Below are 25,665 nucleotides of genomic sequence, written 5' to 3'. Positions count from 1 at the left end.
AGCATTTAAGAGTAAATGAGGTGCTCTGCAACTGAGAAGATAGACACTTTGGGGGCAATGCCAGACTCACCTCTTGCAATTAGATCACGTTCACAGTTTTCCATTTTAAATGCTAAAGCATTAACATGCAAAAAATTCTTAACACTGTTAGTTGGAAAGAAAGTCAAAATACCATGGCTAACCAGATTCATTATTAAAAATCAACAAGTGTTAGGTCTAGGATTTTGGATTGATTGATTATACCATTTTCCCAACACCGAATGTTTATTTTGGAAAGGGTTAATGAATGAGTAAAAAAGATGCAGTTGTTAAAAATGACCCAAAATCCCAAGAGAAATGATATAATATACACACATATATGTATATACAAATACATATACATATATATATGAACAAGGACATTTGGGTTTAAAGTTAGTAGTCAAATTTTCCAAGGACGTCTTTTTTTTAAAACAAAGAGCCAAATTTTTATGTATTTTAAAACCACCTCCTCGATCTAACACTGTTAGAAATGGATGAATTACCCAATTTTGTGTTCAATTTTTTTTTCCCTGTAACGTCACTTGGTTCTTGGCTACTAACCTTTCATGTTACTCTTGGTTTTGTCAGTTTGCTTGCCTGTGGGGGTTTGGGCCTGCTGACCCTGCCCACTTGAAGAGGCTGCCTGCTGTGCTGCTTTCTGCTTTAACATTGTCCAATCAAATGTGTAGTCATATTGGTGATTCAGGGTCCTGGAAAACATTAAATTATACATTAATCCATTAATAATAGGGTCCAATTAAATATTCTAATGAACTCTCAAGACAGTGAGAGCATTTTTTTAAGGAAATGAGTATTTTCTCTTAAGTGTAGTAGCTTATACAAGATTTCTTTTCCTATAGATGACAATGTTCAGTTAATTAATTCCACTTTTTACATGTTTCAGTTGGAGGGAAATGATGTCACCACTTTAGTCTGCTGTATTCAAGAACAAATCCTCGCCCTTTTCAAAAAGAAGCTGCCTTTAAACTTCCTTGAAAGGAGCAGGGATGTGGGTATGAAAGGCAGCTTGAGGGAATTCCCTGGCAGTCCAGTGGTTGGGACTCCACATTTTCACTGCTGAGGGCATGGGTTCAGTCCCTGGTGGGGGAACTAAGATCCCACAATCAGTGCTGCGCAGCCCCCCACAAAAAAGCAGCATGAACAACAAAAACACTGAGTCAAGCTGTCAGTTACCTGGGGGAATATTTGTAACAGAAGGTACCCTCTAAAGAGATATCATGGGATTGTTAAATTTGAGATGCTGGTGACTTGCGAAGACTTCTCCAGGATTAGAGGACTGTCCCTAATTTTTCTCTTCCAACTATGATTTTGAGCTGCATGTAACTTTATTTTTCCCTTTTTGTTCAAGACCAATTATGGGGTGCACACCTAGGAACCCTAGAGTTTGGGCCTACCTCCACAATATTATAAACTTCAATTACTGTTTGATATTTTAATTGCTATTCATTTTGGTACTGAACAGGGTTCTCTACCAAGTTGGAGAGTCCCAAGTGCCACCAACAGTCACTGGTATCTAATGTGAATTGTGTAACTATTGTGGAAAACATATTCTACTTTAAGTTTGATTCAACACTTTCTCCATCCCAAACTAAAATATTTCAAGGACATTTGGAAATGGAAAAATGTCAAACACAGTTTCTTAACATTTCATTCACATTGGTTAGGCACATTTTTGCTTGCTACTTGTCAGAATAGATGGGTAGATGGAATTAACTTCCCTCACTGGAGTTTAGTCTTAAAAACTGACCTGAAAAGAATGCGGAATAGCTGCCTCAGGTACATGTAATCCGGGGCTTCCTCAAAGCGCAGCCCACGACAATAGTTTAAGTACATAGCAAATTCTGCAGGAAATCCCTACGAGTGCCAAGAGTCAAAACACAAAATTAAAAAAACAAACAAAATATATTAAGACAGAAAAGTCAATGTATTTAAAAACAAGCAAGAAATATATTTGAGAATATTTTACTACTTTGCTGGATGATCTGAGAACTAAAATACCAATAATATGACTTGGTAGCCTCATAAATTAGACAAAATTTGATCGTCCCAACCACCTTATTATGTACTATATCTTTTAATATTGGTTGAGGAAATATACATCCTTCCCTTACAGTATCAGCTTCTTAAATAATTTAGATATCCCATCTGTTAACCTATTATTTTATCAACATCCAGTAACTGGATGGCAACAAAGAATAAACAACAAAAAAGAGGCCAGTGATGTTCTTTCCCAGAACAGGACAATGAATGGGTACTCTCTTACCATTATGAAGTTACTTTCCTTTTAAACAGTAGTAGAGGACTTCCCTGGTGGTGCAGTGGTTAAAAAGCCACCTGCCAATGCAGGGGATGAGGGTTTGAGCCCTGGTACGGGAAGATCCCACATGCCTCGGAGCAACTAAGCCCATGCAATACAACTACTGAGCTTGCACTCTAAAGCCCGTGCTCCGCAACAAGAGAAGACACAATGAGAAGCTCATGCACCACAATGAAGAGTAGCCCCCACTCGCTGCAACCAGAGAAAGCCTGTACGCAGCAATGAAGACCCAATGCAACCATAAATAAATAAATAAATAAATAAATAAATAAATAAATAAATAAATAAAGTAGTATAGACCTATATAAACAGGGAAGTAAAATCACCAAGAGTGCAACCATACAAAACAACCATTGTTATGATATAGATCAATCCAGTACTTCATCCTATGAATATATTGGCTTTGTCTTTTCTTTTTTCCAATCACTTATCATATTACATACATAATATATTCTGTTTTCCATAAAAAAATTGTAAGCATCCTTCTATGTCATTCTTAACCTCCTCATGAACTTTTTAGAAGTTCATGGCTGGATATTATTTGACCTAGTAAATACATCATAATTAACTTGTTCCCTGTAATTGGACATTTAGAGGGTTCCATTTTTCTCTATTATAAACAATACTAATAAGTATATCTGTGGGCATAAACCTTTTCCATGTTTGGTTTCTTAGCAAAGATTCTCAAAGATGTATATAAACATTAAGTCTGTAGATATTACTCACCAAAAGGATTTTGCCATTAGGAATGTAGAAATGCAAAGTATTAAAACAACAAAAATCCCCACATTTCCTTCCCTCGAGTGAATGTGAAGGGAGATGAGTTAAAAGAGGCAGTCTCTCCCCACAACCTTATGATTTTGAGAAATTTTTAACATTCAAAACGTAGGATAGAATATATATATATCCGCAACATTTATTTTTATTGATTACACTGATAAACTAATCTTCACAAAGTACTTTTATGCTATTTCATTTTTCGATGGACAGTTAAATATAAAATAACAAACATATTGCACATTTTAATTTTTAAAAAAACTCTCAACAGGACTTTTCAACTTTTAATACACATTCACAGTCTGTATTAATGGTATTCTGCATTTATCAAATGAACTTGTTTTTACAAAAGAAAACTACCAACATGATAAGCATTACATAGGTAAACTATGAAGTGCCACTGGACCATAAGACTGAAAACAATCTCACTACCTTATGTAATACCTTATACTTCAGTGTTCACCGCACCCTGAATCAATTATATGTGTCTAATTCAGAAAGACAACCGTAGTTCACAATTTCCAGATTAAGATGCAGCACTCAAGTAGAGAATGTACTAAATTCTCCTGTTCTCTACCTGTAAAAATGGCTGACTTTTCTAAGTCAGATGAATCTTTGTAAATAAGTAGTGTATAAAAAATATGTTTTGCTTCCTGAAGTGTAAGATTTTAAAGTTATTTGGGTGAACTTTAACATGAATATTTTAGTCATTAACCTAAAATGTATTTTGTAATTTAAAACAAATCTCCAAAGAGTCTCAGAAAAGACCATATTCTCCCAACCCATCCCCTCTGTTCCTATAGATATGCAGAAAAGGCAAATTTGTGGACTGGGAGACTCATAAAGACATCACCATTTATTCCCTTCCACAAAACACTACTTTCAGCTCATGCTGATTTCTCCCTTCTACTACCCAAATATGTAATTATATATTGTTTTCTAATTCTTTCAGGTATGCAATTGTCACAGATGACCATGCAGTCTTCTTTATATGGAAGAGACATCATGACACAAGTATCTTTTCACTCTCAACTCACGTTCCTCTCCACAAAGTTTTACATTTCAGAGAAATGAGCCTGATTCAAACTTGCCATCTATACTGTTGGACACTTCCTATTTTTGGATTGTTCTAACCTGCTTGCCTTTGTTTTCCTGATTCTTTGATATGCCAACTGTGGATATCCTTTCTTCTCTGGCACCAATTTAGGAATAAGAGGAGTATTTCTTAACTTAAGTTTCTCATAAATTGGTGAGGTTCTATTAGAGAAGTTTACCTGCCCTCCTATTTTCCTCCAATTTAAAACAGACCATAGGGCCTAAACCAGAAAGAGAAAACAATTATTTAAAATGACTTATATGTTCAAGTCATTCTTAAAGATACCAAGAATAAATCAAAAGTAAATTTAAAACAGTAAATAACTACCCAATAAGATGCTTAAGTTCTAAGGTGAAATAAAATGTTCGTTTTTGTTCTTGGATCATTTATATTAAAAAAAAAAAAAAACAATCAGCATGTACACTTACCTTACATAAAACTTCAACAGGTGTGGACATCTTCTTTTCGCTAATTTTTTCATATTTTTGCTTCTTCGTTGCAGCCTGTGGAGAATAAGAATCAAATCACACAGACATATTCAATAACATGAAAAGAACCTTATCAGTTTAACATACTACACATACAAGGAAATTTGAGATTCAAGAGAAATCATAACCTAGAATAAAAAAGAAATCAAAGTATAACACATGTAAATCTTTTCACATGACTTTCTGCTTCAAGAATGTTTTTAGTTATTAGGAAAGGGTGAGTGTAACAGGAATATCAAGCCGTACGATTTAAGTAAAAATGGGTGGCGCCAAATCTGAAATAAGATTTCTTAACCCATATTCAACAAGGACAAAGATATAAACAGATCAATGCCAAACAAATGTGCCCATCAGTTAGTGACATTAATAACTGGTGTACTTTTCCAGTGTAAAAATATTCACATTGGATAAAGCTACCCACACAACACTGAGCAATTTGTCAAGCTCACAGAAGCTCAATAAATATAGGGACCTTTAAAGGACCAATAAAATATCTAAATAGCCATTAAATTCTTGGACATAGTAATTTATCTATAACATACAAATACAAAAGTAATGGTAAAACTCCTAACTAATGGAAACAAGTAAAATGCTAGGACAATTAAATAATACAGCTAGAATTATTGGATAAACAAGTTCTACTGTAAATAAAAGTACACATTTTCAACAAAATGGCAACACAACAAAATGAAAAAGTCTCCACCATTTTTAGCCCATGTCAAGTTCTTTCCAGGTAAAGCAATGGGTACCTGCTAACTGTCCCACAGGAAACTGTTCCTCAGGTGTGACTGTGAGATTCTATTAACCTAATTATTACTGAAATGATCACTTTTCCCAGTAAAAGATAAAAATAAAGTTATTCACTCTCAGAAAACCTCATACTCGAAACAGACCATAAAGGCCATCTCTAATGTGTACTTTTACTCTTAAAACAAGAAGCTGGCGATGTGAGTCTGGTTTACCTTTAGTCCTTGCCATGGCAGGCTGGTTCTATTAAAATACATCAAAACATATCCTAATGATTCCATGTCATCTCGGCGACTAGAAAAGAAAATGTAAATTTATAAGCTGGATTTATTATAAAGAACATGTGAAAGAAAGCCAGGTACACAACAACAAATGTTTCCAAGCAAGGAGAGAGAGTAATTTGGTGTCTTGTGCAAGAAGTTACTCAGTTAAGGTAATTAAAAAATGTTCCTAATGGGTTACTTCTAAACAAAATTTTCTCATAGAATCCAAAATTATAAAACCAACACAATCCTGCAACTTAACTTTTAAAGAAGAGCAAAAAGAATTTAACTAAATAACTTCCTAAATGAGAAAGATTTCTTAATAAAGACGGAAGAACCACCCAGCAGGACATAAGTTTTGCAGCAGCTCACAAAGATGATTTAGAGATAATGCTGAAAAAATTAACATTCTAAAGCTAATTAAACACCTATATGAATATATATACAAACATACACATATACATACACACATAAATACATTCATCTCTCTGAATATGTGTTTAAGGAATGGCAATGGCCTACAGGAGATGTGAAACTACACAATTTAACCCAGGGTACTCAGATATTCATGAATATTTCCTAAGCTTAAAAATTCTTCTCATTAAGTTCCCTAACCTGGAAGCATATCATTTGTCTTTTCTACGCTTATTTTAAGGAGCAAAAAGAAAAGTCATTGACAAAAGATGAAAGCAGATGAAAAACTAGAACTCAAGTCAGAAAATAGAGCACAGAAATTATGACAATGTTTAAACCAGATCCTATTAATTTATGTAGGGGTGGAAGAATGGAACAGGTGGATGGTCCACCAACTGCATTTTGGTTCATGAGGAATCAGATAACATCTTCCCTGTAAAAATAACCAGTACATTCTACCCCCAAACTCAACTAGCATCACTGACATATCAAAAGCCCAAGATCAGCATTAAGAAAAAAGTATTGTCTTTAGCTGCAAAAACAAACATAAAGTTGCAATTATGCTTCTAACTTTCCATCATGCAATATTTTCTCCTCAAGAGACAAGCTTCAACAAAGAAAACAAAAAGGCCTCATTTAATTGGCTCCTCTGCACTGTCTAAAGCAACAGGTAAAAGGATTAATAAGTGTCTTTCAAATCTTCAGCCAAGAGACATCTTTAGATACTGTAAGAAACTAATTAAATATTTCAAAAACCCATTAATGGCTTTTGCTATGGATTTGATTCACACATTCATTTTCAAACTCACCTCTGTTCAATACCAAGATGTGCATTGATGCTAGCATACCGAGCAGTGCCAGTGAGATTTTTATCTTCTCTGTATGGTATGTGTTGCCTTGTCCTGTTGTCTCTGTACTTTTTGGCCAAACCAAAATCAATAAGGAATAACTTTAAAAGAAAATAAAGAGACATTAGGTTTCTAATCTTGTTCAGTTAAACTGCTTCTTATTCATTAAATGGCATCTATTCTATTTTGTTCAATTATATCAAAATAATGCATCATAAGCAGAACAGATAATGAACAAACTTAACACTCCAATAAGTTTTTACTAATCCTCAACAATAAATCAAATTTAAAAAATACAGTTTAATCAAGTGGTTGATCCCTGTCAGCTTAACAATTTCATAGGCCGAGTTCATTATACATGCAGGAGTCTGTCTTTGGAACCTCTAACGTAGTGGAGAAATGTATACATGCTCGATAGCAGAGCTGTTGACAAGTGTGCTGTATGCTGTAATGAAACCTGACATCCTGTTACTACTAGTAAACAAGCATGGGGTTTTAAGAAACTAGATATAAGCTATCTGGAACTCTTTCATCCTACAAAGGCCACTCTTTAGTATGCCAACAGAATGCTCGTTATCTAAAATAAGACAACTCTGAAAGTTTGATATTGACAACAAAACCAAGATTTTTATTTATAATAAATAAGCATTTTAAAACAAGCATGCATTTCATTTTCAACTGACATTTACGCATGTGATCAGCTTAAGCCTCTGGAAAATATAACAAGTTGATCTAACATCTTAAAAAGCACTTAAGTATTTATTTAAATCAAGGTGGCTTACAATTAGCAGTTTAAATGAGCTAACTAAAAACCAAGCATTATTTTAGAACAAAATAATGTTTAGTGCTGTTTCATTTATATGGTACACAAGAAATAAGATACTCATTTATAACATAGCTAATTTTTAAAATTAATTCAGGTTTACACTCCATGATTGAAACTTTTATAACAAGAAAAAAAACCAAAAATATATTGGGGGTGGGGGGGATATGTTCATCTTTACCTACCTTCTAAAACAAAATAATCTTAACTTAAAGTTTTATTTAGCCTTTATCATAAAATCACTTATTGAAAGTTATGCCTACAAAGTTTATCAAGCAAAGCAGGCCCATGTGCCCTTATACTATGTAGCCCTACACTATTCTTTTCTAGTTACACCTAAGTTTTGTAGTTTTTCTTCCCCTTAGGCTGACATTAGGTCCCTTCTGCTACAGCTGTAATGTACTGGGAAACATGATCACCTAGCTTGTTAGGGTTTGTGTCAAAAAATAAATAAAACAAGTTACTGATTTAGGTGAAAAAGGATATGACCACGTGCTTCTTTTAGGATGGAAAATGCCTACTTCAGGCAGGCACTATAACCTAGCCTTAGTTATACACTGGATGGGAAAGACTGAGGTTTGAGTTTCTGTAACCATGTTGACAATGAAACACTTATTTTCACCTGGCCTACTACAAAGAAGAAAGATTAAATTTTCAGTAAAATGTAATTGGATAATGACAGCTCTTTAGCATGATTAAACTCGCTTCTTGAACAACTTGAGTTATTATAAAATAGGAACAGGAAAGTTAATGTCATAAAACACTAAGAGAATAAAGCTCATACTCTTTAAGTTTCTTCTGATATGAAAATTGGTCAGTACTCAAATATTAAAATGAGCAAAATATACTTCTATTAAGCAAAACAAAAATTATGACTAAGTTCTACAGATTCACAATGAAAAGAAAACAAAGGAAAAACAAACACAGAAAGACACCAAGCTTCATGGTACTTTAAAACTACCCCTAAGAATTATGGGGGTTATGAATAAAAAGTGATTAGGACATAGACTTTCTTCTAAGGATAATTTTCTGAGATTATTTCCTTTAGTACTCCAAAATGGAGGAGAAAACAGGAACAATTCTGAAATGGTTATATCTGATAGTTACATTCATGTCTAAATTCAATAGCTCCATTTGCAACTCAATAATCACTTTCTCACAACTAAAAGACTTCTTTCAGTGTTCACTAGAGTTCCACAGCTCTAAAGGACAAAATATAACTTATTAAGAAACAAAAATGTACAAACACTATCTTCTTAAATATCTCAATCATTAATATCAAAGCAAAAGACTACAAAGCAAATAAATTAAAAATTTTCTCCTATAAAAACTGCACATAAGTCAGGAAAAAGTAATATCACTGATAAACAAAGGTATCCCATTTTAAGAGCAAATAACTGAAAAGAAAACTACTTAAAATAATAAAATTTTAAATCTCTTGATAGTCCATTATCTTCTGGTACCTATCATGCTTCTTTAGTAGTTCTCTATAAATTGTATTTAAAACGAATAAAAACATATAATGGGAAACGTTTACATGAAACCATGTGATACCAAGGATACAACCAAACAGCCGCAGATATGTAAAGGTAAAACCAAACAAGGAAAACTCAGTATTCAATGTCATAAAATAATGTATTTTTATAAGTCTGCATATGCAAAGAGACATCTAAACTTTTTGGTTGTCAAGCTGCTTTTCGGTGGATTTTACTACATGTTCTAAGTAAAATTTGTGCCTGTTTTAAAGAATGCAGTATATTCTTCAAAGGCATGTGGAAATGAGTTAATGTTGGATATACTGAATAACTCCATTCAGCAGAGGTGCATTTTCTTCAGAAACACTATTGCCAATTTTAGTTTTCAGTATTTGTAACAGTTTTCCTCCTAACCAAGGGTCATATTTCCCTGCCCTTCCAGAATTTCACAAGATCACTTTTCCTTATAACCCAGAAAACCTATTCTCAAATAATTATGCTACAAAATATAAGTAAAATGTGTGAATGTATATGGATAAGTAAAAATAGGGCAGTAAAGTTTCCTTACAATGTACCTAATTATCCACCATCCTCCCTCTCTGCCCCACCAAGATCTAGTTGCCACAGTTGGTCTGTGAATAAAAATAAAATTGAATTTCTGAAACCTTTTTAACAGCAGGAAAACATAGTTTCTGAAATAATGCTGGGCAGTAGGGGAAAGGATTAAACGATTACCCAGATGATACTTGTGGTTTAATAAAGGCATTACAAAGTATGCTCACATATCAAATGCAACTTTTTCCCTTTTCTGATTACTATGTCAATACTTACTTCTCAGTGTAAACTAAATTGATAAAGAGCTATCATTCAGGAGCTTCAAAGATTAAGTATCTAAATGGTGGGATTTTTTAAAAAAATTATTTTCCCTTGTTTATCTGAAAATTCATACAGTAATAGAGCTATCTAACGTCTACAAAAGTAAATGTGAACAGTTCTGCTTACATTTTAAAAAATATTTAGAAAGTTATTATTGTTTAGCATGCCAAACACCAAATCATTAGGTTCTGCATCTGTTTATCTTATTTATATGTTACTAATGGTAATTGATAAGTGCTTCAGTTATGTTATCGTTATATTGTTAGAATGCAGTGTATTCTACTTCCAGAGCATATAATGCGCTTTAAGCATTTTATGCCACTTGGTTGAAGTAGAGAGAATTCTCATACTGAGGTAATCAATTCTAAAAAACTAGATCTGAAATTTCATCCACACTTACCTAAAGTTCATTAGGGAAGGGGAAGAGAGTTGAGACAGAATACCATCGTTCAGCAGTGATGCAACTCCAAATTACTTTAAAAAACTGAACAGTCTATCTCAAGTTTACCATTAGGTAAAGAATTTCAATGTTAGACCAAGATATTTCCTCGTGTGGATGTTAGAGATCTAAACATAATCCTGTTTTCATTTAGGTTTTTTCTAAATGTTACAAGCTTCAAGCAAAAGCCACAAAGAAACATCTTAGTAACGTTATGTTTGCCAAGTATGTCTGAATAATGCCAACGTAAGAGGTGCTTGAGCAAGATCTACATTTTCCAGAATTAAAACAAAACAAAAATAATCAAAATAAAACAAATAAGAAAGAAAAGCACATGAATTTGGGATTGAGGTTGGAATAGGAGACAGTTTCAGACCTGGTTTAATCCTGAGAAAGATGGGTCCTGAGAAGTACTAACAGTCATGCTTCTTTTCCTCTTCCCCACTGGAGATTCTAAACACTAAACAGACAATAGAGGGTGGCAGTGCATCAAACAGTATTGCTTACATTGCAACAATGGCCGGCGCAGACAGGCAACACCGAGGCATTAGAGAAAGAACAGGGTAGCCAAATGCCATCCTTCTTCCACCAAGCACTGTAGCTTCTCAGTTTTCCAAATAAGAATCACATGCTTAAGAACATTTGAATTCTGGAAAATACTCAGGTTTTTAATGCCACTATATTGTGTCACTGCCTGAAACAGGGATAGCAATGGTGACATTTGGCTCTTTAATTTTTTAATAAAAAGGGGGAATTTGGATCTGTAATCTTTGGTACCATAATCTGCCCTTCCCCTAAAAAAGATTGTACAGGGGAAAAAAATCTTCAGTAAGGAAGAGGTAGAAGGCATTTAGTCACCTTAAAATTTATTTTCATAAGCATGCAGGGCTGATTACTGGAAGAGATGAACAAATTCACTATGACTGGAGTGACTACTCCTAAATATCAAATTCAGAACAATTTTCCACATAAGAAATTTGACTTTAACAATCAACCTCAAAAGCCCCCTCCCCACCTTTACCCACAAATAGAAAACTACTGGAACAAGCTGACCAAAGAATCCAGTCTCATACAACTGGCATATTTCAAGCTATAATACAGAAAACACTAAAAACCAACTACATAAACAAAACACTAATCTAAAATGTTCAAGAACAACATTTAGAGTTTGAATCTTAGCTAAAACACTGCAATTCTAGCCCTAGGGTTGGTCTCTCTCTGAATCTGTAAAACAGCAAAGCAGCGTCACAATATTTTTTTTAATATCTCTAAAAGAGGACACAAGATTCTAAAAAGGTTTACATATCACTGGGCAATTTGGATTTCCTAACACAACTATGTGATTAATAAGCTATTTTTAAAGGGGGGAAAGCAAAGAGGTATTATCTAGGCCATCATTAAATTTAAGACAAAAACCATGTACTGCAACATCAACCTGCAGAACACGGATCACATAAGGATAATGGGTCTTTAGCAGGAAGAAAATGGGAAGAAAAGGACTGGGAAATGGTCAAAAGATTAGGGTGACAAAATTGCCCCCCAAAACTAAGAGTAGTAATTTTTCAATTGAATTACCAGGCTTTACAATAACAGTTAAGAACCTGGATGCTTCAAAGAGAGAAGCCACATAATTATTTAAAAGAAAAAAAAAAAGATGCAATTTGGGAATGGCAAGAAAAGTTATATGTAGATTTAAACACCTTCTATTATTTAAAGCTCAACTTTCAACAAAAAAATTTAAATCCCTAAAACTTGGTCAGACCAACATTAATGTCTCACGCATTAACAAATAACACCAGTTCTAATGGTAATGTCTCCAAGTTGGCATTCATACAGGCAAACAAAGGTAAACATTTATAGCTAGACCTAAAAACACCAAACATTCCCTAACGGTTTAATAAAACAAATGGGAATGTTCCTTCCAAAAACAAAACAAAAAAACACAAAAAACCCCCAAGTTGTCCTGAAGTTGAGAATTTCTCTCAGATCATCAGATCATAACATGCTTAGTGCATTGCCAATGCTGCCTGTCTGCCCGAGCTCAACATTGAATTGATAAATAAAAGCAATTCACTCAGTAAAACTAATCATTAGAGAAAAAATTCAACAATTAGTTTCTAACTGGAATCATGCATAACTAACTAAAACCCAATCACCCCATAAGTTCAACCATTCTGTGACCCCCAAGGAAGACTAATTTCATTGTATGAATGTTCATTTCACTTATCTACACTTTCCTTTGAAAAGGAGAGAAGAGGGGTGGAGACCCCACCCAACTGGCACCCAAATAAGAAACTGTCAACTACTTTTCAAACAGGCCCAGAAGTTATCCTTTTGAATACACAAATCCAAGGACTGAAGAATTCTCATTACTAACCGTGCTCAGTCAGCAAATATTAACGCCATGGTGACAGATGGGTCAGTAGTTCCCACGCTGGCACAAGCACATATATTACAAAAACCCACACTTCAGAGACAAAGGTTAAAATCTGATTTTTAGTATTCAGGAAGAAAACTATATGGGGTTTTTTTTGTTGGCTAGCTATATGAATCAATGAAAAATAGATACACTGTTCAATAGTTAAATAATATAGATGATTACATTTCAATACAAAGGCCTTGGAATTTTCTATTTCCACATAACTAACCTTGGTTGGGTAAGCTGGAAAGAATTATTTCAAGTTACTAAGTTAATAGAGTATTTCAAGTTACTAAGTTAACAGATTATTCTTCTAGTACAATCTTTTAAAGCAATTATCAATAGCAAATTCAACTTACTATGACTTTTTAAAGATTGAAAATTCACCAAAGCAATTCCTGAAGATTTTTACTTTGTTCTTTCATGCAAAGAACATGTGACTAACCTTATTACAGTGACGCCCAATACCCATTAGGAAGTTATCTGGTTTAATGTCTCTGTGTATAAAATTCTTTGTATGCACATATTCAATTCTACTGATCATCTGGAAAAAAGGGGGGGAGGGGAGAGAAAATCAAGTTTAGTGATTTAAATTAAGTGACAAAAGAAAGCAACATTACTTCTCAATTATTTCAATATGTCAATTATTTTTCAAGATCACAGGTATATACTTTATTAACTTTATTTAGAGTTCACAAAGACAGAGCTAGTCAAAATTAAAAAGGGCAACCAGGCTCTGCATTTACCTCTAGAATGATGGATATATAAGCATAAACCAGCAGTGTCCTTTAGGCTTATTCTTTCACTGTTAATGATTATAAACACTGACAGTACCTAACTTGACAGCAAAATTGGTTTTATGTTTAAATCACAAAAATAACACATTTAGAATTGCTTCGGTTGTTGTAATAAATTAAATAAAGTAAAAGCCAAATCCTATGCCCCTCTGAGGTACCTGTGTAAAAACAGCCTGGTATTACCCAGATCTATTTCCATGCTCTTATATACATACACACATAAACTCACATGTGCCTGGGAGTAGGGGGTGTTGACCAATTGATATAGGTAGCTATAAATTGTTATTGCTTTAAATTGAAACTGAAGTAGTTCACTCACTTTATTCCTGTTCCTTGTTTTTAACTAATTATATCCCAAACATTCCTGGAAGTTGGGACCATAACTTTTATACAAATGGAAACATACACGCACTAGGTTTCCTTTTTTGAATGCTTTTTTGGCCTCTCATGATTTTTCTCCATACTTGTATGATCATATTCCAAAGCTAAATAAACATGCCATTCTAACAAGCTTTTCTTAAATTTCTTGGAAATTCTGCGAAGTCAAGTGGTATGGTCTTAGCATTCTTTTTAATGGCTATAAATATTCTGTGGCATAGATGGAAGCAGTCCCCAATTATCCCGTAACTCACAGTATTCCCATTATTTCCAACATTCTCCCACCATAAACAATAACGCTATTAATATACTTAAATATATCCTTATCTACTAGTGCTTTTATTCCATGGGTTATAAACCCCATACCATTACAGGGAGAGATGCTGGGTTGAAGGGTTATGTATATTTTTCATTTTGATAGGTATCATAAGACTACCCTTCAAAATAGGCTACAATAACTCATTTTTTTCAGCAGTAGTGTTTTCTCCCACTAGCAAAGTTACTTACGTTCTTTCTAAATTTTACCAATTTGACAGGTACTGACCTCACTTGTATTTCCCTAACAGTTCAGAAACCTGCTCATTTATACCGACCTTTTGGATTTAGTAATATTCTATGAACTGTCAGTCTATGCTTGTCCATTATTCTTTTGGCTTGTCCTTTTCCTGTTAATGTTCAAGAATTCTTTGCATACAACAGACAATCTTTTTATCAGTCATTTGTTATGTAAATAGATTTAAATTTTGAAAACTCTGTCTTTTAACTCTGGCATCTCTTCTACAATAGTTTTAACTTCCGAATTATCAATTATGTCTACTTCTCTGTAAAAGACTTACAAGTTGTATTTGAAAATGTTTTCCATATCCAAAGGCTGCCAACATTATCTTTCTACCCATATGCTCTTGCTCTTCTCAGTAGTATAGGTCAGGATTCTATTTTTCACTTGTCCCCAGTTTCTCTAGAGCTTTTATCACCATGGATATACAGATTCTAAATCTTACATGTCTACCTTGGCAAATGTCTTTTGAAGCTAAATTGCAATCTCTGGCTTAAACTATTTACACTCTCAAGGAAGCAGATGTATACAATGTTCAAATACCATCTTTAGGTACAGCAGCAACTCATATATTAAAGAAGTAAAACAAAGCCTTTGGCTCACTTTATGTACATATTTGTCCTAGCTAAGTATTACCCATCATTAAACCACAAGTATTAACTCACAAGGGAAAAGTTGGGCAAAAGATAAATTAATAGCACAAACTGCGGACTACTTCAAGCGTTACCTGTTATCTATAGAGCAAGACTCAGCTGTTTCCTCCTTAAACAAATACTTTCTTGCAACCTCCTTCCCTAAATTACATTCTTTCTCTGATGTTACCAGTGTATCCAATATATAGACTTCTATGACGGAACCTTTGCATTCTTCTCCACTAAACTCTATGCTCTTAGAGGGAAGAGACTAGTTCTTCTTCTTCCTACACTCCAGTGCCAAGTACAGCGGCAGGCTCCAAATAAGTGTTCACTGTATGAATACCTATGTGTTACTGAGTCTACAGAATACAAACTCTTTTATTAAGACTCACTCACATGTCAGTTAAAACATATTGAGGTTTTACTTATAAATTCCTAGACATTTACCTGTTATCTTTGACCATATGTTTCCTCAAGGCTTGTTCCTGACCCTATTTCCCATCTTAAAACTCTTTAAAACTGATTTTCTTATTTCTTTTGGTTCAAAAAAAATTTAATCTTTGGCTTTAAAACAATTTCATCTAACCTCCAGCATAAATCTAATTCATGACATAAAAATTTCCCTGGTTTTGCTTAAAATATTACCAATGGCCGAGAATCCTTTACTTCAAGAAGCATCTACTTAGTCAAAAATTATTCCTTAAATTACTTCAGTACCTTATTTTCCTCAAAAATACACCTTTCATAAGGGTTCAACAGGTACTACATAACATTCAATTTGCTTAATTTAACCAAGATTTCAATATATACATATTCATCCATATTTATATACACAAAAACACTCCAAATTCTTACTTCAAACAAAATCTTACAAGCAAACCTGTTATATTCAACACTAAAATGCACTCCATCTGATAGGAGCAGCCTGAAAACTCCTAGTCTACCAGTGAGTAATAAACCAGTATAATCCATTCTTGTCCTATACCCACAGGAAAACATCTACAAGTCATACTAGAGTAATACACTTGAATGACTAACCTTACTATAGATCTTTTTCGCTAATCCAAAGGTTAAATAGTGACGCACAGGATTATAATACTCTGGTTTATACACGTTTAAATTATAGTTAAGTAGTGGTAAACAGTACTATTTCTTAGTTTTTATTCTCATAAAAGTTTCACATACCTGGTCAGCTAACATAAGTACAGTTTTCATTGTGAATCTTCTTGAACAGAAATTGAAGAGGTCTTCGAGGCTAGGTCCAAGAAGATCCATGACTAGCACATTGTAGTCTTTTTCCTGACCATACCACCTAATAAAATGAAAGGGGGGAAGGCAGGTCATTATAAAAAGCTGATTATTACTTAATATCACCAAAGTTTAAAAAATCTGAATAAGATAGTTTTTCCTCTCTGGTTAGGTTTTTTTTTTGGCTGTGTCGGGTCTTCGTTGCTGTGTGTGGGCTTTCTCTAGCTGGGGTGAGTGCGGGTACTCCTCGTTAAGGTGTAGGTTTTATTTAAGATTGAGTTTTCCTCTATTTAGCTGATGAACCCACTGACTGCACTGCCCAACACAAAATAAGGTAAAGAGATTTTTTTCCTGTCAACCAACCCATTGTCCGATATAGTCAGTACTTGTGTGGCAGCCTTAACACGCCTCTTAACCAGGGCAGCTGAATCCTATTATCCATATTCCACTGATTCCTGTGATCTTGGGCAAGTTTCTTAACCTTACCTGGTCTTACTTTTTAACTGAAGAAATAAAGGAGATTGTATATCAGTCATTCCAAAATGTTTCAGAAAGCAAAGGTCCCTTTTATTATAACTCCTGTTCGACTTCCTACCAAATTATATTAATGAGTCATATTTTTGCTTAGTTCCACATTACAGACATATTACCACAAACATGACACCTGCTTTTTATTGGAAGGTTCATGCTTTAATTATCCCTTGCTATATTACTGTGGACATACAATTTGTCGCCAGTAACTCTAGGAATATCAACTGCTAACTTCAGAGACTCCAAGGACTGAGAATCACTGCAATAAATGATATCAAGTTTCTATATGCCTCTAAGTCTGATATGGGTAATTTCCTAAAGATAAGCACTACCATTTTTATTTCAAACTTATCTAGATTATGAATTTTGCTTGAGGGACTTCCCTGGTGGTCCAGTGGTTGGTTGGGACTCCAAGCTTCCACTGCAGGGGGCACGGGGTTGGATCCCTGGTCAGAGAACTAAGATCCCTTAAGTCGTGTGGTGCAGCCAAAAAAAAAAAAAAAAGAAAAAAAAAAGGCATTCTGCTTGAAAAGCAAAATGGTCATTATTTAAAATGTTTACCAAAAAAAGGAGAAAGTTATTTTAAAGCTAGATTGGAGTGATTTCTTTGTTAATTCTAATAAGAGATGATACCTGGACTTACCATTTGAAAAGTTTATGTGTTTTAAAAATATTCAAAGCAGGGAAAAAAGCCTTAAAAAAAAAAAAGCCTTAAAAAAAAATGAGCATCAGTTTAGTGGAAAACAGTTTAGTGTTTTTAGTGCTATTTCTTTTTTAAAATTTTGCCCTAATATATGTTATTTTGTTATAAAAGAAAATTAAGACTGAAACTAGAGAATAGGGACTTAATATCTTAACTATATTTTTCTAGAAAATGCAAAACCAGGTACTTAACTGTGGTCCCATATTCAGATCCAAGGAATATGCTCCCTAGAATCTTATATAAAAGATCATAAAGGGACTAGGCTTAAAAAGCTCACGTTCTTTCCCGTACTTTTGCTTCAACTGTTCCTGAGGACTACTACTTCGCACACATAATACATGAATAACTAACATCAAACATACAAAGAGGAATTCATTTTTACATCTTTGCAGAAAAAGGTAGCCTGACGGGGGAAATTTCTGCTTAACCTTATAGAGATTGTACCCACTAGCCTAAGAAAAGCAACAGATGTGCCAATCTGCTAATGGCAGAGTTGATCTGTCCTTACTGTACCTAAAACTGTGTTCAAAGCTGCCGTAATTTTCCCTTTTTCAATCCTTTATTTTCCATATAGGAATTCAACACTTCACATACATTTCAACATTTATCAATACTTGACAGAAAAGCTCACAGTGGTGGGGTTTTGGAGGGTGGGAGACAGAGGTGGAGGTGGGAAGAGACAGATAAAACATAATATTAAAAGGTAAGTGATGGGGACTTCCTAGGTGGCGCAGTGGTTAAGAATCCACCTGCCAATGCAGGGGACATGGGTTGGAGCCCTGCTCCAGGAAGATTCCACATGCCACGGAGTAACTAAGCCAGTGCGCCACAACTATTGAGCCTTCGCTGTAGAGGCTGTGAGCCACAACTATTGAGCCTGTGTGTTGCAACTACTGTAGCCCATGCACCTAGAACCCGTGCTCTGCAAGAGAAGCCATGGCAATAAGGAGCCCGCACACCACAACCAAAAGCAGCCCCCGCTCGCCACAACTAGACAAAGCCTGTGTGTAGCGATGAAGACCCAACACAGCCAATAAATAAATAAATTAAAAAAAAAAAGATAAGTGATGAACAAAGTGAATAGGTTAGGCTCTCCTTTCCTGACTCCTCTGTTTTGGTTTCCTTCTCTTTTTTCTTCTTTCTTTACTTAACTGCAGAGGCAAACCTGTGCTAGAAAGCTGTCAGGACTTCAAAACCAGTCCTTGCCATTCTAAATATCCAATACTAAGAATTACGACAGATTTTTAATATAAAAATCTCATTTATCTAGGTTTTAATGAAAAGGAAATGGAAAGAGCTAAGATGTTGAGGGAAAGTCACCAAAGTCAAAGGCAAAAGAGAAAGCATAAATCAACTCTCATAAGACTACATCTCATGTCTACGTCAGCAAATTTGTACCAATGGCTCCCTAACAGAATTACAATAAAGTAAAATTTACAACCATCCAACCCAAACTACAAACCTGAAATGTCAAAGGCACAAATTCATACTTCACATCTTCATGCAATCACACAACTGCATAAAGCATTTTGTGAGAAGTTATATGTAAAGTAAGCCTTTAACAGAATACTCTCCTAATAACTAGAAACAAGGGGGAATTAGATGAATTCAGAAACACACTTAAAAAAAAAAAATCAATGTCGAGAAGATAGTCCATAAAAAACAGATAAAACATTGTTTCAAAGACATTTTCTTCCATTGTGCAACAATGCATTTCTAAAATAGTTTTTCTGCTTAGAAACTGGTATTATAACTCCTTAAACCTAAGTGACAGGTGTTTCTATCTTTCCTACATCCTTCTGATCTCAAGGAATATATAACTTATTTCTCTAAACCTAACACCTCACACCCTCCCTATCTGTGCTTTCCATCCAGACATTATTACACAGATTAGGAGCCAGGAACAGTCTTCTGCTTATCCAAATCCTACTTACTTGGTTTCTACCTTCACCTCCATGTTTTTCACTTTTATCCTGAGAGCTTCTAATTCTCTGTTTTCAATCTCAACATCCTTATACACAGCTGCCGAAGAAATCTTCCTGAAGCAGCCTATGCCACATTGGTCTCCCATTTCACAGAATTCCGATAGCTACTGACTATACTGTTTGTATTCCTTTATAATACAAATATTCAGGTACTGTTTGTTAGTTTGGTGTTTCTCTCTCTACACCTGATAAGACAGAGCTTACTGTTTGTTTATAAGTCTTCATAGAACCTGGGAAATGAGCAAGCACCAACCTGATTCTGAGATCATTTAAGTTTGCAGACCATCTGAAACACACCAACATGAAAACCTCACCCCCATTCTCCACTTTCTAGGTGCCTTCAACCAAAACTCAGGTCTTATCTTTAGATATTTTTTAAATGTAAGCAACGTGTTACTAAATACACTGTGATAGAATAATGTGCACATTTTAAGTAACTCAAATACTTATGAGATTTAACAAAACTGGTTTGATTTGAACCTTATTCTTCCTAATAGTTTCAAAACATGCTGAAGAATCAAGTAATTTAATGGATGAAAGTTTTAAAAAGGGGAGGAGGAGGGTCTCATTTCCTATTTGTTTCAAATCAATATCTTTAGACTTAGTGTTGCCTGACCAATCAAGGAAGTAGCCCGAAAAATGAGCTCCCAATTTAGAAAACCATCATTACTTACTGAGAGCATAAGAAAGGTAACTTAAGGAAGATGCTAAGAGAAGGCAAGGCCTAGCTCTCTGATCTCATTTCCTTCCTCTAAACCCATACCAAGGTAAGTCTAGTTAAAAGATTAAGACACACATAAAAGGCACAAACCTAAAGATGATACACGCACAAGTCATTGGGGCTGACCAAAAAATGCTAGCAGAATTCAGAAAAACCAAGAAAGATCAGTGGGAACTATGTCTGTCCAAAGAAAGAAACCTAGTGAAAATGGTCTGTTACCACTCAGATCCTGAAGGAGGGATAATATTTTGGTAGTGAATGTAAAAAAGGATGTGCTAGTAGGCAGGGGCAAGAATAGACCATGGGCTCGTATAAAGAAGAGAATCAAGGCGACTGGCAGTTTGGGGCTACATTGTAGACTCTTGAATGCCAGGCTAAAGTGCTTTAAATTCTATAGATAACTGGGGAAAAACCAGTAGAGTATGGCTGGGACATAATATAATTAAATATTAAGAGCTGGCCTTGGTATCAGTATGCAATATGGAAACTGAAGACCAGGGAAAGGAGTGACAATGACATGAGGACCAATTAGAAGTGTTATATTACAGCTGAAGATTTGGAGCTAAGGGTTTCTTTTCTCTAATAAATCTCTATGAAAATGGAAATATCTTAGAAAAGAAAGAAAATGAAATACTAAAATGAAATACTTTAAGTATTGCTATGAGCCCCAAGGACTTCCAAGAATAGTAAATCAGCATAATTATCATAAATATTCAGTTCAGATTAAAGCACATAAGTATGTTCCATCCCTATGACTGTAACAATAATAATAAAGAAAAGAACATTTGTTTAATGTAGGTCTTCCCCTTCTGACTCGACTGGTATGATGGTTAATTTTATGTATCAACCTGATGGGGCTAAGGGTTTTGGAATTGCTGGTAAAACATCATTTTGGGGGTCTGTGAAGGTATCTCCAGAAGAGATTAGCATCTGAATGACAGACTAAGTAAAGAAGATCACCCTCCCTGAAGTGGGGGACCTGAATAGGACCCCTCTCTACTAGAGCTGAAACATTCACCTTCTGCTCTCCGACATGCGTGCTCCTGGTTTTCAGACCTCCAGACTCAAATTGGAACTTAAATCACTGGCTCCCTTGGTTCTCAGGTCTTTAGGCTTGAACCAGAACTACACTGCTGGTTTTCTTGGACCTCCAGCTTATGACCACAGGTCATGGGACTTCTTAGACTCCGTAATTGTGTGAGCAAATCCCTTATATCTCCTTCTTTCTATCTACAAACATATCTCGCTTTATTGCTCTTGGCAAGTTATCACATTTTTCACAAACTGAAGGTTTGTGGCAACCCTACCTTGAACAAATCCATCGGCACCATTTTTCCAACAGTATAAGCTCACTTTGTGTCTTTGTCACAGTTTCATTATTTTTATATTTTCATCATTATTATACTTGTTATGGTGATCTGTGATCTTTATTTCTGATGTTATTATTGCAAAAAGTTACCATCTGCTGAAAGCTCAGATGATGGTTAGGACTTTTTGGGCAATGAAGTATTTTTAAATTAAGGTATGTACAATTTTTTTGACATATGCTACTGCACACTTCATAAGACTTACAGTATAGTGTAAACATAATTTTTTATGCACTGGGAAACCAGTGCTTTATTGTGGTGTTCTGGAACCCATAGTGACTCCGAGGTATGCCTGTAAAAATGATCAATTCTATTTCTTTGGAGAATCCAAATACAATAGGGGCAGCCATTTTATGCCTTGTTCACAACTCTATATTCCCAGCATCCAGCACAATGCCTTACCTGCACGAAATGCTCAGGAACATTTGCTAAATTAAAGAATAGAAAGCTCTATTAGAGGTTTTAACAGGCTAGGACATGCTTGATGTGGCAGATGAGGAAAACAAAGCAAGGAATACAAAAACACTCCCTGTACCAAGAAAGTATAAAGTCATCAGGAAGCATCTACTCATCTTTGATTCAAATAAGCCAAATAATAGAAGTTTAAAAGTGACAGTCTCAACAGGTAAATGTCTTTTCCTATGCCATTTATCTTCTCATCTTTAGATTACTGTCAGAGTCCTCACTGAACAACTAAAAGTATAAGTGCTGAATCAGAGCTATAATAGACCCATTTTCATAGCATCTACATTTTCAAGACTGTATCTCAAACTTAGTCTCTTGCCAACTTATCATCATCCAACCTTTATGTTCCTTTTCATGATGGTAGAAATTAAGGACCTGGTGTAGTACAATCTCCCTGAACTCTTAAGAACTAGCTCGAATTCCCCCTTTAGGTTGCTACTGCTAACAGCTCCAGCCACCTTACTCTCTTTTGTCTGAATTCCTTTTATTGTTCCTATACATTAATATTTGTGTGCCATCCTTAACAGTAGAATTTTGCCTTTCATAACATTATAAACATTATAGATAGCTCTTCTTCCCATCCTTCAACAGCACCCAAATTATCATGGGCCAAAAACAAATCACCAACAGGCAATTCTTGTTTATCTTTTCCTGTATCTTCCTTTCTCTTCCATCATAATCATGCCATGTTGCCTTCTTTTCCTTTTTTTTTCTTCTTTTCCTTTTTTTTTCTTCTTTTCCTTTTTTTAAAAAATAAATTTATTTATTCATTCATTCATTTATTCATTGGCTGTGTATTTATTTGTTGCTGCGCACAGGCTTTCTCTAGTTGCGGCAAGAGGGGGCTACTTTTCCTTGGGGTGTGCAGGCTTACTGCGGTAGCTTCTCTTGTTGTGGAGCACGGGGCTCTAGTAGTTGTGGCACGTGGGCTCAAGAGCACAGGCTCAGCAGTTGTGGCTCATGGGCTTAGCTGCTCTGAGGCATGTGGGATCTTCCCAAACCAGGGATCAAACCCATGTCCCCTGCATTGGCAGGCAGATTCTTAACCACTGCACCACCAGGGAAGTCCTCTTTTCCTTTTTGGTTTTGTTTTTGATGAGTGTGTGCGGGGGTTAACAATTCATTTACTATAGTTAAGAAAGGCAGGACTTCCTAGGTGGCACAGTGGGTAAGAATCCGATGCCTGCCAATGCAGGGGACACGGGTTCAATCCCTGCCCCAGGAAGATACCACATGCTGCGGAGCAACTAAGCCCGCGTGCCACAACTATAGAGCCTGCGCTCTAGAGCCCGTGAGCCACAACTACTGAAGCCCACGTGCCTAGAGCCCGTGCTCTGCAATGAGAGGCCACTGCAATGAGAAGCCCAAACACCACAATGAAGAGTATCCCCCGCTCAATGCAACTAGAGAAAGCCTGTGTGCAGCAACGAAGACCGAACACAGCCAATAAAACAAACAAATAAATAACATTAAAAAAAAAGTTATCACAATAATTAAAAAAAAAAAGGGCAGAAGAAGAAAGGCACTTCCTACTCCGCCTCTCTCCTCTTAAATTATCAGATTCCAACAGTAGGCCAATCTCAACCACAACACAAGCCCTCAATTCTCAATTTAAATTCCTGAGCCTCAGAAGTCACCAATCCTCCTAGTACTGCAATTCAATAGTGATTACTTCTGAAAGGTGGAAGCATTTATGAACTTGAATCTTAAAACACTGTAACTCCTTTAATCTAAAATTGTTAGTACTTATGAAGCTCCGTTTTATTAATAGCATTCATCATGAAAAATAGAGCTAAAATGCACAGGTTTGACTACATTTTGATTCTTCAACCCCCCTGAAGGAGAACTAGACACACGACTAAATGTGGGTCACCTCCTGATTTTCTATTAACTCTTGGTACATGAGATTGCTGTGTTAACTCTCATTCTCCTTAAGCCTCTCTGCCCGTATTTGCTCCTTAGATTTGTGGCCTTCATTTTGCTTTGAATACAAGACACCTAGAGTTTAATGATCTAAAATTTCTTTTCTCTTGCCATCAAAAACTTAAGATCATCAATCTATTTCCCGCTCTTGCAATTGTGTGCAAAAACACAACTCACATTTTATAAGGTCAGTAACACAGAATGTTTATTCATAATCCTTTGGATTTACAACTTGCAGAAATATCTTTTAAATGGTTTGGGATCCAAAGCATTTTCACTAGAAAAAGATACTCAATGCTGCTATGTGGCTACTGCAGGGAACTGGAAAATCAGGTTTAATAAAGAAAGCAGACACTAAGTTTTCTGTAGAATTAATCAACTAAAAGCAGAAACACAAATACCAATTAGACCGATTTCTCCATACTACAAACTGATTTAGGCATAAGTAAGAAAAGAACCACAGTTTTAGCTGTGGGTATGGTGACCAGAGTAATAATTCTGAAAACGTGATGACTTCAAGAAATTTCAGATATTAATTCTTTTACTTCACTGAACCTTTCCCAGGTCTTCCAAGCCTCTTTTTTCTTTTTTTTTGAGATCAAGTCATTTTATTGAGGGGCTTTGGAGGATAGTCGTAAGGCTGGGAGGACAATGAGATCCAACTTCCAGACCTCTCCCAAACCTTTTTTTAAATGGCTAATTTCCCCACCGTCACCATCTCACACCCCTGGGGAGGGCATTAACAAGCATGGAAGTAATTTTAAATTGAACAAGAAAGGGAAAAGAAAGGGACCTCCCTGCTGGTGTAGTGGTTAAGAATCTGCCTGCCAAAATGCAGGGTACACGGGTTCACTCCCTGATCTGGGAAGATCCCACAGCCGGTGGAGCAACTGAGCTCATACACCACAACAACTGAAGCCCACGTGCCACAACTGAAGCCCACATACCTAAAGCAGCCACCACAATGAGAAACCCACATATTGCGCGGAAGAGTAGCCCCCGCTCACTGCAACTAGAAAGTCAGCACCCAGCAATGAAGACTCAACACAAGCAATAAATAAATAAATAATTTTTTTTAAAAAAAGGGAAAAGAAAATAAATATTGGAAATCCACCAACTGAGAGACCAACCCTGTATCAAGTGTACTTTATTTAGCCACAATGACCAAGAACTTACCCAAACAACTTGTGTGTGGGTGGGTGGGAGTTGGAATAATTAGTTCTACACCAAGAGTTCTAAATCTTTTTTGTTGTCGTGGATCCCCCACCTTCGGTAGTCTAATATGGCCTACTGAGCCCTTCTCAAAGTATTTTAAATGCATAAAATAAAATA

At 35.4% G+C, this 25,665-nt stretch overlaps 1 protein-coding gene across 9 annotated transcripts in view; it reads right to left on the bottom strand.

The window, feature by feature from the left end:
* The window catches only part of CSNK1A1 (casein kinase 1 alpha 1), a 46,305-nt gene that overhangs the window by 7,584 nt on the left and 13,056 nt on the right, over window positions 1-25,665 (bottom strand). For 2 of the 9 annotated variants that reach the window (XM_057731335.1, XM_057731327.1), the window contains exons 3-10: window positions 16,576-16,702; window positions 13,470-13,568; window positions 10,982-11,065; window positions 6,954-7,093; window positions 5,683-5,761; window positions 4,661-4,735; window positions 1,790-1,896; window positions 583-731 (exon numbers count right to left, since the gene is read on the bottom strand). In XM_057731335.1, coding sequence (XP_057587318.1) covers window positions 583-731; window positions 1,790-1,896; window positions 4,661-4,735; window positions 5,683-5,761; window positions 6,954-7,093; window positions 10,982-11,065; window positions 13,470-13,568; window positions 16,576-16,702 — 860 coding nt within the window. Of the gene's footprint in view, window positions 1-577; window positions 732-1,789; window positions 1,897-4,660; window positions 4,736-5,682; window positions 5,762-6,953; window positions 7,094-10,981; window positions 11,066-13,469; window positions 13,569-16,575; window positions 16,703-25,665 lie in introns of those variants that run through there. The other 7 variants (XM_057731365.1, XM_057731355.1, XM_057731374.1 and 4 more) reach the window with 4 other exon arrangements.

The sequence above is a fragment of the Hippopotamus amphibius genome, chromosome 1, assembly GCF_030028045.1.
Source record: "Hippopotamus amphibius kiboko isolate mHipAmp2 chromosome 1, mHipAmp2.hap2, whole genome shotgun sequence".
Taxonomy (NCBI): Eukaryota; Metazoa; Chordata; class Mammalia; order Artiodactyla; family Hippopotamidae; genus Hippopotamus; species Hippopotamus amphibius.
Note: the sequence above shows the minus strand (reverse complement) of the source record. Positions and strands in the feature narration are given on the sequence as shown.